At 41.6% G+C, this 15430-nt stretch overlaps 2 protein-coding genes across 2 annotated transcripts; one reads left to right on the top strand and one right to left on the bottom strand.

The window, feature by feature from the left end:
- Positions 1 to 5145: 5145 nt before the first annotated feature.
- On the bottom strand, positions 5146 to 10007 carry LOC148028748 (uncharacterized). Its single transcript, XM_087688486.1, has 4 exons — positions 10001 to 10007; positions 5627 to 5811; positions 5389 to 5535; positions 5146 to 5304 (listed from the first exon to the last, which is right to left on the bottom strand). Exons 1-4 carry the CDS (start codon positions 10005 to 10007, stop codon positions 5146 to 5148), a joined length of 498 nt encoding a protein of 165 aa, XP_087544612.1.
- Positions 10008 to 10059: 52 nt separating this feature from the next.
- Positions 10060 to 11684, top strand: LOC148028747 (uncharacterized; the record flags this gene model as incomplete). The annotated part of the gene is made up of 3 exons (XM_087688485.1): positions 10060 to 10752; positions 10855 to 11190; positions 11298 to 11684. Coding segments are annotated over 3 exons (1416 nt in total), but the record flags the coding sequence as incomplete, so codon positions are not given.
- Between the last annotated feature and the right edge of the window lie 3746 nt (positions 11685 to 15430).

The raw sequence follows: 15430 nt of genomic DNA, 5'->3' as shown, positions 1-15430 counted from the left end.
GAAGACACGATATTTGGGATGTTCATCACAACATTAAGAACCTCTGGATGAGTGTGTAAGGTGGTTGGGTGAGTTAGAGGGTCGTGAAGGATGCCGTCGATTGTGAGATGGGTTGTTCTTATTTGGTCAACATCTTGAGGACCATCATTTCCAAAGAGATTGTGAGATTTTGGATGGGTGTAGCAGAGTTGATATCTTTTCTTCTTGCTAAGAGCTGAGAGGTGAGGTTAAGGATTTAAATAATCAAGAAACTAGGTTTGCATTATGCATGACGCAGGAGCATTGTAGATAGGCTAGGCACAGTTCTTCAGTGCATCCATATTTTTCATGTGAGCATTGTTTGAATGGTAGCATATCATGGATTCAACCAATTGCATGTTTTCTCAATTTAAGAGTGGATAAGCATGAAGTTCTATTTCAAAGCATATTTTGTTGCTAGGGCACATTGCATGAAAATACAGGTTCATTTTGGAGATTCCAAGGGTATGTATTCCACAATGGAGTTTATGGACAAAGGAAATTTTGATACATTACCATAGGTTGATAATTGGACACAACAACAACACTTAAAAATTCAAAGCTCATGAAGGCACATTGAAAATTGCCCACATGCATCAAAGATGGATATGGAAATAGTTATGGTATAGAAGCATGAAAAACATCATAATCACAACATAGGGTGGTTGTCATTTATGATATGCAAAGATGACAGACTGGATGAGACGGCATTACGGACAGATGAAGACATTCTAATGACACGGGCATTGGTGGTCTAACCAGGTGGTAGCATTACAAGCAATGACAAGTGACTGATTTTTTATGACGAGCGGTCCATAAACGCAGAAAGATGTTGGCTATGAGGCATTTATCACGACGTGTAGAGTTGAGGGTAGAAGATGGTATGATTGCAGGGTGGCAGAAGTAGGATGAAGGCATTATATTTGAGCCAGAAGATGGCAACGTTGATCACAGCGATTCGGCATGGCCATATGGTGTACTTGACGCAATAGGGGTAGCATTCTGACACGCGGAATGCCACAATGACTGTTGAGCGAGAATATGAGCAGTCCATTGATGTGACTGTGGACACAGAATAATGGCAAGTGTCAAAGGAAAATGGTGGCTATTGAAGAATAGCTTGATGAAAAATATGATGCAATTGGTAACATTAATGGCAGGCAAGAAGAATCGACAATGATCACAAACCAATGGCAGATTTTCAATTTGATGATTTTCTGAAACGACATTCTGAAACATTGACTCACGACGGCATTAGATCCTGGATAGCAAGGAGATTCGTTGATATTCGCAAAACATGACAGGTGGCGTTTATGGCAAAAGCAAAAGAAAAAATGGCATATTTGGTGAAAGCAGGGGCAGAGCGTTTTATAACGCTTAGTCCTTAAAAGCCTAAGGCTTTTTAGAAAAGTAAAAAGCCTAAAAAGATAACGTGTGTAAGAGTAGAAGGAAAACTATAAAAGGAGGTGTGAGAGGAGTCTTAGGGGCCTAAGCAAAAAGCTAAAAAGATAACATGTGTGAGAGTAGAAGGAAAACTATAAAAGGAGGTGTGAGAGGAGTCTTAGGGGCCTTCCTCCTGAATTCCAATTGTACTTTGTGAGAGAGGTGAGAGGAGGGTTGCATGTGAGAGGATACTCTTGACGTGCTAATTTGGAAGATGAAGAATTTGGACTTTGTGGTGCTGAGCGTCGGCTCAAGGCTTTCAAGGTATGTGAATACAATTCACTTAGTTTTGTCTTCGAATTGTTGGTGTTTTGAAATTTGAGTTAAAGTGATGCTCTACCTGCATTCGAGTTTTAAGTTGTTTTAAGCTACAAGAGGCATTGATTGTTTGTGTGTTCTTTGTTTTCGTGTGTGTTTCGTGTGGTGTTTTTGTCGAAACATTTAAAATTTTTTCTGTTGTGTTGTGCATTCGACAAAGTCAATTCTCCCAACCAGCACTCCTTAACGTCTCGTTATCGGGTTGTGAGTGAGGTTTGCTCTCGATCACTGCTGGCATAACACCGTATTGACTGTCTCCTTCCCTTTATTCTTTATGGTGCCATTTTTTTCATTTGCCTTCTTGATATGATGATCAGCAAATTGGATGTCCTTTCTTCTTGCAGTAGAAGGAATCTCCTTAAAACTTATTCTTACCATCCTTTGTCTTTTTGTCACTATTGGTAGAGGAACCACCGTTGCCTTTTGCATTGGTGGAAAATGCAATGTCTTCACCATTGCTACCTTCTAATGAGGCTTTAGGCCGCAACTCCTCCTCCATTGGTAATGCACAAAATTTTGTAAATGTCAAAGATTGGGGTCTCAGCTGAGTATTTAAGGTAGCTAAAAATCCATAAAACTTTGGTGGATAAATTTGAAGACACCTCTGAGCTACCTCCTCACTAGTCTTTTTTATCCTAATGCTAGCCATCTCGTTGCTCGCACAGATTTCTGATTCAATTGATGAATGCTTCGGCTCCCTCTCCTTCAACAAACTTCTCTATTGCTACTTGATTCTCCAAGTTCTCCATCCTTGTTTGATTTTGTGTTTTGTACTAAATACTCAATGTATTCCAAGCCTTTGATGCATTAGTTGTATACTGAACCAAGGTTAGAACACTATTACAACAGCTTGTAACTAAGGTACAAAATGCATCTTCATTCCTTTGTTTCCAAACACGTAGAAGATTTACATTTTGAGGAATCATAATGCTTCAATTTGATGGGTCGAGGGTGGATCGTGGTTATGGGTAGTCCCTAGCATTGTATTTAGAAACTCATAAAAATCAAGGAGAGTTGTGATTTTAAACTTTCACAAAGTTTAGTTTGTATCATCTAACTTGCCTTCGTTAAAGCTTGTTGGATGAAACCTCAATGTTTAAATTGTTCATACAAAAACACCACCACTTGATGCGCTATCACAACTAGCTAATATAACAAACAACATTTCTCCTTTCTATTATTAAAGCCCTTACCTGTTGTATACTCTTCACTCATAGCCCCCAGGGATCTAATACCATGTAAAATTTACACGTTACAGAAGCAAAAAAAAATTGAGCAAGGAATAGAGAACACATAGCAAATGTGAGAAAAATAGAAACTACTTTACTTTCAAACAAACTAATACAAAGATTACTCTATCTACTCATGGGCATCCACTGTGAAGCTTAGATTGCAATCCAAACAAATGATAGGCAAAGAGCTTAAAGGTAGCTAGAAGAACTGTGATTGGATGACGGATAAATTGATGATGGATTTGGAGTGGTCTTCCTTTTATAGAATGATAAGGTGGTCTCATCACCTTATTCAAATGTATTTTGAATGTTCCCTAGTGGCCTAGGGAATATTACCTTTACAGAGAACTAGGGACCCCTATCTCAGGCTACTTCTATGGGCACGAGACCCCAAAATAGTGGTCCCTAATAACACCCACACCCCACAACTTGATGCATTGTGCCTTGAGTTGCTACCAACATAACTACTCTATCTAATCCAAAGGCTAGATCCATAAAGGTCACCTCTTTGCCATTGAGTCACGTAGACTTCATGTGATGTACAAGTCAGAACCCAACCAATGTTTGTTCTCACACATGGCTTCTCCTCATAATGGATGCCTTACAACTTAGAACACCATAGATTATTGGTGGCACCTTATGAAGGTGGGACATTGAGCATATCTAACAACCTATTATCTAGAGAAGGACTCCCAAGTGCTTATCTAGTTCTCTCTCATACTCTTGAACTTTACTTCTTTCTAGTTGGCCATAGTGGGTCCAATTTCATTAAGTTGAGGCATGGAACTTAGCTCAAACTCATGGAAAATGAGATGATCAATTATTGAAAGGAAAGGGTTTCTCATGCATTTAGTTATACTATGAGAATGAAGGAATTTGTTCATAGATCCATCTTATATAATAGCAACTTTTATTGTCTAATATTGGTACCATTGGTATTTGATTGGTCATATTGAAGAGGTATAGAAATCCCCATGGCTAGATTATTCTTAAGAGGGTGTGATTAACTCCTATAGGGCTAAATGTGATTATAAATTCTAGTAACCTTAGTTTCATAGGAAGGCATCATGAGTTTAGCCATCTTACCTTGATGAGAAAATGGTATATGAAATAATGTACCTTAGAAGGTATGATCACAACTTAGAAAGCCATTAACAAGAGATGGGCGAAATTTATCAAAGTGACTTATCACTTAAATATCTAGGATTATTATCAAGAGATAAGAAGAAATGTAGGAAGTCCTAGAATGGGAAATGAGGGTAAGAAACAACCTAGGTCTAAACATGTATATAAATTTACATTCAAACAAGCCTATATGCATCAAAAGGGTTAGGTAATTGCACTCTCAAAGCAGGAATATGTTATTAGTCATATCTTTTCTTTTAAAACTTTAAAAGGAATGTCAAGATTGTGGGAGACAAAGAAGGAGTCTCACTTGTAGCTTTCTTGCTCGCACAATGGGGGAATACACACAAAGGTGGCACTACAAGGGATCGGGCTCATACCCGCGCTCCTAGCCGCACAAAATGACTTGGGAAAAAAAGTGCCGGGCCCGTGTAATAGCGCGTGTATCATCGCGGCCAGAGACATGCGTGTAAAAGCGCGTGTACAGTGAAGCCAGTCGCGCGAATACATGACCCCATACACGCGTTCTGCGCAGTTTTGCTGCAAATTTACACGCGAATCTAACCAGACTATCCGCGCAAATATACGCGATTTTGACAGATGACACGCGCTTATACACGCGATCGCAGAGGGAAAAAAAAAATCCAGAGAGTGCTTTTGGGTGCCTGGATGCTGTTCCAGCATCCAGCCACCCAAAGGCACTCTCTGGATTTTTTTTTGGTGCATTGCACCATAAAAAAAGAGCGATTTAGATTTCAAGACTCACTCTCTATGAATACACGATTCAATATTACTATCTAAAACTTAATACACGACTCAAGACTCACGATTCAATACATTGTCAATACATGATACATTTGTGTACAAGGGAGTCCATATGTCAAAATAGCCCATGGCTTTAATTAGGAACAAATATATACAAAGTCAAATAGGGAGCTAGGTGCAAAAAAGCCCATGGCTTCAGTTACAAAAAATTTTTGTACAACCACATCCTATAGTATTCTGAAAGCTAATCAGAGGATGATGAGGACCCTGTGCTCTCTCCATGATCAGAGGAGCTCGCATCGGTATGTTCCGATGAGTGGTGCTCGCCTCCACCAGGAGCAGTGGCACGAACATCAGCAGTGGCGGCTGGATCATCAGGGGCAGGAGCATCAGCAGCTTGTGCCTGTTCAAGAAATATACCGTATGTAAGTATACATATATATGCAATTAAATAAACCGAAATCATTCATTTAGAGTTTTCAAGTACCTGTCGACCGTATGGTCTCATGGCCGCGTCAAACTGCGCATCCGTAATACGTCCCTCGTTTCTGAAGATGGCCCACGTGTCACGTCTGCTATTGCGGCGAGCATACCCAGTCTCGTGGGCTGTGGGCCCTCTCCCCATAACCCGTCGCTGTAACATAATCAAGATAGTTTGTAAGATCAAAACAATCATAGAATCAATGAATTTGGCAAACAATCAAATAAAGAGGCAAGTTACTTACGAACTCTGCCTCCCACGACTCGACGCCGCCAGATCCGAAATGCGACGATCCAATGGTCTCCATCTGGATCCGTCGTGCCTCCACATGCTGCCTGCTCTTCACGCCTCCCTCTGCGCGCTTCTTTGCCTCCTTCCACTCGCGTTTGTGGGCAGTGGCAGGTTTCTCACAAGGATAGCCACCCGCAGCTACATTCACCCCATCATCGTACGCGAGTTTCTTAAGGTGAGATCTTTTATTACTTAAGATCTCCCTTATTCGCGTCCTTCCCCATACATCCGAGAATGTCGCTCGTGGGGGATTGGGGTACCGACTATGTACACTATCTAGGACCTCCCTAACTAACCGGCTATCCTGATCTTTAAATTTTACAAAACAGTTTCTATACATGTTTGAAACTACCCCCCGCATATACTCCATCACCTCTTTCCCTCTCGCATCCATGACTACCCCACCCCTATCCGTAACATCGTAGAAAATCTCTCCCTCCACCTCTCTCGCCTCCTCCGACTCCTCACTGTCTCCTCGTACATGCCTCCCTCCATGCCCTCTCTCACCGCGTGCCCTACTACCCCCCCCACCAAAGCACCCGCCGCATAATCCTCCACTCCCGCTCTCCCTACTGCGGCGTCGGCTCTCATCTGTACTGCGGGAGTAGCCATGACTAGGGGTGGCTGCACGTGACTGTGTACGTGACTGTGGCTGTGAGGGAGCACGTGATGGTGGCCGTGAGCCCTCACGTGACGGTACAGAGGAGGGTGTGCGTGAGTGTGTCCGTGCAGGGGTGTGTCTCCTCGGTGAGCGTGTATGCGCAGGGGTACGTCTCGCCGGACTCGCAGGCGTAGACGGCAGTGGAGAGGCTTGTGTACTTGGGGGCGCGGTGTGACCTCGGAGTCTAGGAGGAGGATGGGCATACATATACTCTGTCAGCTCCACTGGATTAGGATGGCGCCCAAAATGGTTTATCATCTCCATCATCCAAGTGGCGTATGCCCACGGATCGGAGGAAGAGCCTGGATCCATGAAGAATCTGCAAAGCGTCGAAATTCCGCCTCAATGAACCAAGAAAAACATGCATATAAAAAATAAACATATCTCCTACAATATATCTCCTCAATATATCTCCTACAATATATAACCTACAACATATATCTACCATTCTAGAAAATAAACATATCTCTTACAATACCAAACATCGAATTAGTAGAAGATCATAAGCCAAAAGAAGAAGTTCATTTCGAATTAGTGACGAAATTCATGAAAAACAAAAACTCTTTCCTCTATCTTGACGGACATTGTCCATCAAGGGAGAAATGACTAAACACATACACAAGGGTTCCTTCTTCTCTCTTTCCTCTATCTTGACGGATGTCGTTTGTCAAGAAATAAATAGTTAAGCACATATACAATGTGTGTGAATTCTATCCTCTGTCGCTTTCAAGTACACATAGCACGGGTGGAAAGAAAGAAAGCGACAGATTTGCCAAAACAAACAAACGACAACCAACCTCTTTGAAAAGTCTTTGAAAAGTGAGTTCGTTGATTCTTGCTTCTCTCTCCCTTTCTGTGTTGTCTGCACCCTTTGCTTCTTTTGGGTAGTCCAAGAGGGAGAAAGAGGGCTTTTGAAAGAAAGAAAGCGACGCAGAAAGAAGAAGAAGAAGTGTTTTGAAAGAGGGCTTTTGAAAGAAAGAAAGCGGCGCGCGCGGTAGGTAAACGCGAAAAGCACGCGTGTAAAACCGCGTGTAAAAGCGCGTGTAAAAGCGCAGCAGAATACATTTTAGACGCGCCTGTACACGCGACACAGAGCCTGTTTATACTTTTTTTAAAAACTGATTGTTCTTGTGTATCCATTGTTTTGTGCATAGGATGTGTATGATTTCACTAAAAACTGATCCTACTTCTGTATTGGTTATTTTGGACATAGCATGTCATCATCCTCTTCAAGCAGTTCTGGTGAGGATGAGACAATGCGTCATCGTGATCGCGACGTGTGGCTGGCACAAAGGATCAAGTGTACATGTAATCGATGTCAAGGGTGCATTGTACGAGCGCGTCGAATTACATTGAATCACATCTCGATGTATGGAGAATGGATTCAAACAGGTTTAGAGGTGAGAAGATGTGAATTGAAAGTATTAAAATAACTCATGGTGTGCAAATTAATGGAGCGCGTTGTAATATATATACTGTGATTGAAGCAGGATGCAGTACCACACCCTAACATGGTGCCATACGCACGGCGAGAGCATGCAAAGCGTCGACGAGATGATGCTGGAGCTTTGGGATCTGTTGTCGGAGATGAGTGGGAAAGGGATGACAATAGCCCTGCACCCCACGAAGTTGTGGAAGAGGAAGTGTTTGATGACATGGTGCGGAATCTTTTTAGGGATGATCGCAAAGGTGTGGACGACAATGATATGGAACAAGAGCATCTCTACAACGCTTCATCGACACCGGTTTTTGAAGGGTGCACATTCTCTATTTTACGTGCTTCACTTGAACTGCTCAATATACAAACAGTTTATGGATGGAGCAATGCAAGTCTTGACGCATTATTGAAGTAAGCATTGTAACTTGCAAATTTCAGTTAGTGGTTTTTGGTTTACAGTATAGGGTTTAGGGTTATGGGCTAATTGATGATATTGGATGCAGGCTATTATCAAACATGCTTCCAAAGGGGAATAGACTACCCACCTCAAGAGACAAAGCGAGGCGCTATGTGACATCTCTTGGAGGATTGGATTATGATCGCATACATGCATGCGTCAATGATTGCATTCTCTTTCGTGGGACGCATAAGGAGGCTCGACAGTGTCCCACTTGTGGTGAAGCAAGGTATAGAACAGATGTGAAGAGTTTTGATGTACCTCGTAAAGTCTTGCGACACTTTCCTATAATTCCTCGCATCAAACACATGTTCAAGTGCAAATCCATAGCAGAGCTCATGTCATGGCATTCCTCGCATCGATCGGATGATGGCATGTGGAGAATTCCTGCAGACACTCCTGCTTGGAAGCATATTGAAGATGAGTGGCCCAGCTTTAAAACAGAGCCCAGAAACTTGAGAGTTGGCCTAGGTATGGATGGAGTGAATCCGTTTGGTTTCAAGAGCACCGCATACAGCGTGTGGCCGGTTGTGTTGGTGAATTACAACCTTCCACCATCAATGGCGATCAAGAAGGGACATCTTATGTTATCCCTTCTGATTCCAGGGAAACATAAAGTCAAGCATATGGATGTTTATCTTGAACCGTTGATTGATGAGTTGGAGGAACTATGGAGAGGTGTTGCGGTAGTGGACATTAGTAGGCCTCCCTCCTCTCGACACTTCGACTTAAAAGCAGTGTTGATGTGGACAATGCATGACTTTCCAGGATACAGCGATTGTTCTGGTAAGAATTCTAACTACCTCCCGACTCTAATACTACTAGCTATATCAATTATAACTATTGACTTTATTATTCTAACTTTTTTTTTATTTTAACAGGTTTGAGGACATCGGATAAACATGCATGTCCTATATGTGGCCCTTCATTGGTACATGAGTATGCTGATGGTTTGTGTAAGACCATATTCGATAATCATCATCGATTTCTCCCATCAGATCACCCTAAATATGCTCCTAGTAAGAGGAACATTCATCCACAGACACTTCGTGCAAAAGATTGGAAGTGTATTTGGGAGTCTTCAAATGTTCTTCCTCCAGATGGCATGAACAGGTACATCTCCATTGTTTTCAATCTTGTTTTGTGTAGTCTCTAAAGTTGGAATAAAGATGACAGTCTGCAATCCCTTGTGTAGGTACTCCATTTTTTTCCGGCTACCATATTGGACCCATCTCAAGATCAACCATCTTCTTGATCCCATGCACATCTTCAAGAATGTGGGATCTAGTATTTGGGAACATGTTATTGGTAAAAGAGACAATGTTAGCGTACGGGAGGACTTGCAGGTCGCAGGACGTATGCGTCAAGCTTGGCCACGAGAGGAGGGTGGGCACGTTCGTCTTCCGCCTGCTCCCTGGATTATATCAAAGAAGGAGGAGAAGCAGGTAAAGCAAGCCATCACCACTTTGCGTACTCCCACTGGATGCATGAGATTGTTGAAGGGAGCGTTTACAACCACTAAGAAAAGAGGGGTTGAGCAACTACATGGGTTGAAGTCCCACGATTGGCACAAGATGCTCCAAGTAAGTGTTTTCCAATTATTGTAGGTTGAAATTAAATTTTGTAATGCCCTAACCCAAATATACATGTGCTCTTATGTGCGCAGTTCATACTAACTACTAGCATCAACCATTGTGCAGACAGGAGTTTGAAAAGATGTATTTATAAGATGGGCGAGCTTGTGAGGTATGTAAATCCCATGTAAGATCACCCTTCATTATACCTTGCAAAATGAATGTGCATGAGGTATAACGTACTGTGCATTTATTTTTCAGATATGTTAGTTCCAAAGCAATTGATCCAGCCACATTGGATGATGCGCGTGTTATGGCAGTGGAGGTGGTTTGTATGGTAGAGGAGACTTTTCCGCGAACCATTCTCACAAGTCAACTACATCTCATTGTGCATTTAGTGGATGAAATTGCTTTATGTGGCACTGTGCATGCCCGTTGGATGTTCTTCCTAGAGCGCTTCATGAAGACCTTAAAAGACTTTGTGAGGCAAAGTGCAAGGCCCGAAGGAAGCATGGCTGAGGGTTGGTTGATACAAGAGTCTCTTGTATATATATCAGAATTTCTTGATCAGGTGGATAGCTCTTTGCCGCGACTATGGAGCAATGAAGAGGACTTGAGGATGACGTCTATTGTGCCTCAAGGAAAAGGACAGAGCAAAGTAATTGAGAGAACATTGATTGATGATCTTAATTTCACTTGCATCCTTAATAGTGATGTGATGAGCAGATGGGTTACAAGATACGAGGATGCAAATACAAAAAGGCAAGCAGACAGAGCTCTCTTTTGGAGGCAACATGGCTCTCGTAAGGCATACCCTAAGCATCTAGCAACACTTCCGAATGATATTCATGTTGATTGGTTGCATGAGGAAATGGAGAGAGCAGAGAGAGATGAGGGGCTGCATATCACGGCGGAAGAATGGGAGTATGCACGAGGATGCATGTTAAAGGTACATAGAACAAATGTAAATTTGCATTCTTTGTAAGTGATTGGCTTTTCATATTTATTCACATTAATTGCTTACATAGATATTGCTTATATTTTGGTCCAGTGCACTATGTTCAATGCTATATGGTGTGAAGGCAAGCATTTTCGAACACAAAGAATAGATGAAAAGAGGAATACACAAGATTGCGGTGTCATTAGTAGCTTTGAGGGAGCCAATGGAAAAATTGATGATTATTGTGGCACAATCCAAGACATATACAGACTTGACTTTCGCCGCTTCTTTGTGTATGTTTTGGATGTCAAATGGCAAATGAACGTGGTGGAAAAAGGGCCTAACGCAACGATAAAACGCCATGCAAGTGGCTATGTAACTATTGACTCTACAAAGTTTTGGCAAACAAAGAAAGATAGGCTCGTATTGCCACAACAATGTGAGCAGGTATGCATTTTTTTACAAATGTGTTTCATGTACATATATATCTAAGCTCGCGCACCCCTTGACTTTTGATATGCTAATTAATTAATGAATTATGTGTATTTGAGCAGGTTATCTATCTGCCAATGGTGCATGACAGTAAATGGTGGTATGTCATCCCTATTGCACCACGTTCCAAAGTAATGTATAATACATTCACTGATATGGAGCATATGGAGGATGTGGCAAGCCGCAAAGAAGATGATGTCGAACATGCCAATGTAGATGATCATGATAATGAGGATGAGCGTGCCATTTCTCATGATCATGAGGATGACCCTTCCATTGAGGATGATGGTGATGATGATGAGAATGATCAAGGCATCGGTACCATTATCAATGGGCAAAATAGCGATAGTAGAATAAATTTAATCGTAGCCTTACAAATTGATCAAATGGATATTGATGTTGATCGTTTGGCAAGGATGGATCTTATTGAAGATGAGATCGAACCCTAACCAATCCATCACTGTATTGTTCCAAATTCATGACATTTCTATTGTATACTTTGTCTTTCAATAACCATATGAAGATATATTTTTCAATATATTACGTTGTTGTAAGTGCATGTAGTGGGATTTTGTAATGGTTTGTAAACACTGCAATGCACAATGACATTTTTAAAACTTAATGGTTTTCTGTTTTGAAAAGAAATGGATTTCTGTAGTTAGGCTCTGTGTCGCGTGTAACAGAGCGTGTATTATGACAGATTTAACGTGCAAATACACGCGCCCACACATGCAATTATACACGCGCTGTTACATGCATGTATATACGCGCCCGATATTGCTGTAAGTATAAACGACCATACACGCGCCGTAACTTTTCGCGTGTAATGGACGCGTGTATGGCGGCATTGTGTTATAGTGTGGAGGCTAAAAAATAGTTTTCCCCTTCTTAGTTGTGTAAGCCAAAAGAACTCAAGTACATAGAAATAGAAGAACCCTATATATGGATCTCAAACCAAACTCAACTAACTAAGGTGGCATACTAATTGAGCCACGAACTAGAGTAGATAAGGATAGCTGTCATCTAGCTATTATTCATGGGCGGTGTACCAACCGCATCTGCAAACTGACAAGTCGGTGACATAAATGCACAACGGTCACCCTGGAATATCATGAGTGGAGCTCGATATCTCAACACTCCCCCTTGAGCTCAATCCCAATTCCTGCACACTAAGCAGGTCTCTAAACTTGCGCAGCTTCTCTGCGCCCAATGCCTTCATAAATATGTCAGCTACTTGATCCTCTGTGTTGACATAAACTAGATCAATAAAACCTAGTAAAACCCTCTCCCGCACATAGTGATAATGCACCTCAATGTGCTTTGTTCTAGCATGATAGACTGGGTTATTTGCCAAGTGTATACTACTATGTTGTCACAATAAATGACAACTGGCCCATCTGTAGGCTGATGCATATCATAAAGTAGCTTATGCAACCAAGCTACCTCACATGCAGCCATTGATGCGCCCCTGTACTCAGCCTCTGTGCTCGACGAGGCAACTGTAGGCTGTTTCTTGCTGCTCCAAATGACTGCAGCACTCCCAAAAGAGAACACATATCCATTGGTAGATCGTCTATCGGAAATACTACCAGCCCAATCAGCATTAGTGTATCCATGCAACTGTATCTGAACCCCACTCTCATAAAGTAGTCCATACTGCAATGTGGACTTCACATACCTGAGTATGCGTCTAGCAGCATCCAAATGCGGTTTCCTTAGAGCCTGCATAAACTGACTTACCAATCCAACAGCATAGGTCAAATCTGGCCTGGTAATAGTCATATAAATCAAATTTCCTACTATGCGTCTGTACATAGTAGGCTCTTCCAGAAGCTCACCTGCATCTGCGCTCAGCTTCACATTCTGCTCCAAAGAAACTGAAATAGGCGTACAGCCTGTCATCCCATATTTGGACAGCATGCCCAATCCATACTGCCTCTGCAAGAGCAATGGTGATCTAATCACCTCAATGCCCAAGAAATAACGCAGCTCTCCCAAATCCTTCATCTCAAACTTCTGCTTCAATAGCATTTTCACATGAAGGATATCTTCATCACTCTTACCTGTCATAATCAAATCATCAACATAAAATGACAAGTAGCATAATACATTTCTCTGTTTTTCTCACATAAATTGAGAAATCTGCCTTGGAAATCTAAAAGCCAATAGTGACAAGATATTGTCCTATCTTGTCAGACCATGCTCTAGGTGCTTGCTTCAAGCCATACAAGGCTTTCTTCAACCTGCAAACAAACTCAGGATGAACAACATGCATATAACCTGGTGGCTGCTCCATATATACCTCTTCTTGCAAATCACCATGCAAGAAGGCATTCTTTACATCCATCTGATGTAAAGCACATTCCTTTGATACAGCCATAGCAATGACTGCTCTTACGGTTGCCATCCTTGCAACCGAACTGAATGTTTCTTTATAATCAATGCCATATGTTTGTGCATACCCCTTGACTACTAATCTTGCCTTATATATGTTCACAGAACCATCTGCATTGTGCTTCACCTTATAAACCCACTTACAACCAATTGCATTCTTACCTTTAGGCAAATGTACTAATTTCCATGTAGCATTTGCTTCCAAGGCATCCATTTCTTCATCCATGGCTTTCTCCCATTTTTCTTTTCCCATGGCTTGCTCAAAAGAAGTGGGTTCTGGTTCGTGTATCACTTTGACCATATAGGCATAGTGAATGGCTGTAAATCCATCATATTTCAGCCTGTCCACAGGATACCTAGCTCTGGTAGACCTGCGCAAAGTAGGTTCACTCCCAGGTGCTCTCAAAACATCCCTGGTCTTCCTTACTCCAGGTGTAACAATAGAAGGAATACCCAACTCATCATCAATGCTCTGTTCTGAGCCACTGGATTCACCATCCACATAAGAGTGACCTGCATTCACATCAAACATGAGATGATCTACCTTCTCTTTTCCTTTTCGTGATACCTGCATACTACTATCTGCATTGCTTTGAGAAGATTCTCCTGATCTCAATCTGCGTGTCCATGGCAAAGAATGTGAACCACTGCTAGAAGAGGCTCCAGGTCCACTAATATCTAGTGACTACTGCTGCTGTGAATTCTGTACAGTATTACCATTTTGTGCATCTACATCATCAATCACATTTATTGGTTTATACCAGCTACTCATCTCATCAAAAACAACATCTCTACTCACTATAAACTTACGAGTAGAAGGGTTATAGCATCTATACCCTTTCTGCTGCAAAGAGTAACCAATAAAGATGCACTTCTCAGCTTTCGGATCCAACTTGGATCTCAACTCATCTGGCACATGAACATAGGCAATGCAACCAAAAATTTTCAAATGAGAAATATCTGGTTTCCTACTAGTATACCTCTTCTCTGGAGTCATCCCATGTATTGCTGCAGTGGGAGTCCTGTTCATTATGTAGACTGCTGTAGCAACTGCTTCAGCCCAGTAAAAATATGGCAAGTCTTTTTCGTTGAGCATGGCATGAGATACCTCTCCAATATGCCTGTTTTTCCTTTTTGCAATTCCATTTTGTTGTGGGGTATGGTTGCATGAATATTGTTGCTTTATGCCATGCTCCTGTAGGAACCTTGCTTTTGAGAGGTACTCTCCCCCTCCATCTGACCTTAGGCATTTTATTTGCAAGCCTGTTTCTTTTTCAACCATAGCTTTAAAAGTTTTGAAATGCTCAAAAACTTCACTTTTCTTTTTTATAAAATACACCTAAATTTTTTTGCTATAGTCATCAATAAAAGTGACAAATAATGACAGCCTCCAAGAGATGCAGCTTTAGTAGTCCACACATCAGAGTGGATTAATTCCAATGGCTTCTTACTCTCTTGAACATGTCTAGGAAATGGTTTCCTTGCCTATTTTCCAAATTGGGAGGCTTCATATACCTTATGCATTTTTGCAACCTTGAATTTAGGCAATCCTGCAACAATATTTTGGGCTTGCATTGATTTAAGTCGCTGTACATTAACATGACCAATGCGTTTATGCCAGATATCAATATCTGCAACTACACCGGTCCCATGTGCAAACATTGCTGCACTCAATTCAGGCATATCTGCATCCAACGTAAACATTCTACCCTTCTTCTTTCCTTTTGCTGTCAAGCGACCTTTATTTTTCATATCCTCAACAAAGCATCCATGAGAATTAAATCTGACCTGCAAGCCCTGC

The sequence above is a fragment of the Lygodium microphyllum genome, chromosome 11 (assembly GCF_053477565.2).
Source record: "Lygodium microphyllum isolate KBCC chromosome 11, Lygodium_microphyllum_v1.1.10, whole genome shotgun sequence".
NCBI lineage: Eukaryota > Viridiplantae > Streptophyta > Polypodiopsida > Schizaeales > Lygodiaceae > Lygodium > Lygodium microphyllum.
The sequence above is the reverse complement of the archived record's forward strand: the minus strand, read 5'-3'. Positions and strand labels throughout refer to the sequence as shown.

Coding starts and splice junctions, on each gene's coding strand:
- LOC148028748 (XM_087688486.1), bottom strand. Junction 5,536..5,626: donor AGTCGTGGGAGGCAGAGTTC/GTAAGTAACTTG, acceptor ATTATGTTACAG/CGACGGGTTATGGGGAGAGG. Junction 5,305..5,388: donor TGAGACCATACGGTCGACAG/GTACTTGAAAAC, acceptor TTTCTTGAACAG/GCACAAGCTGCTGATGCTCC.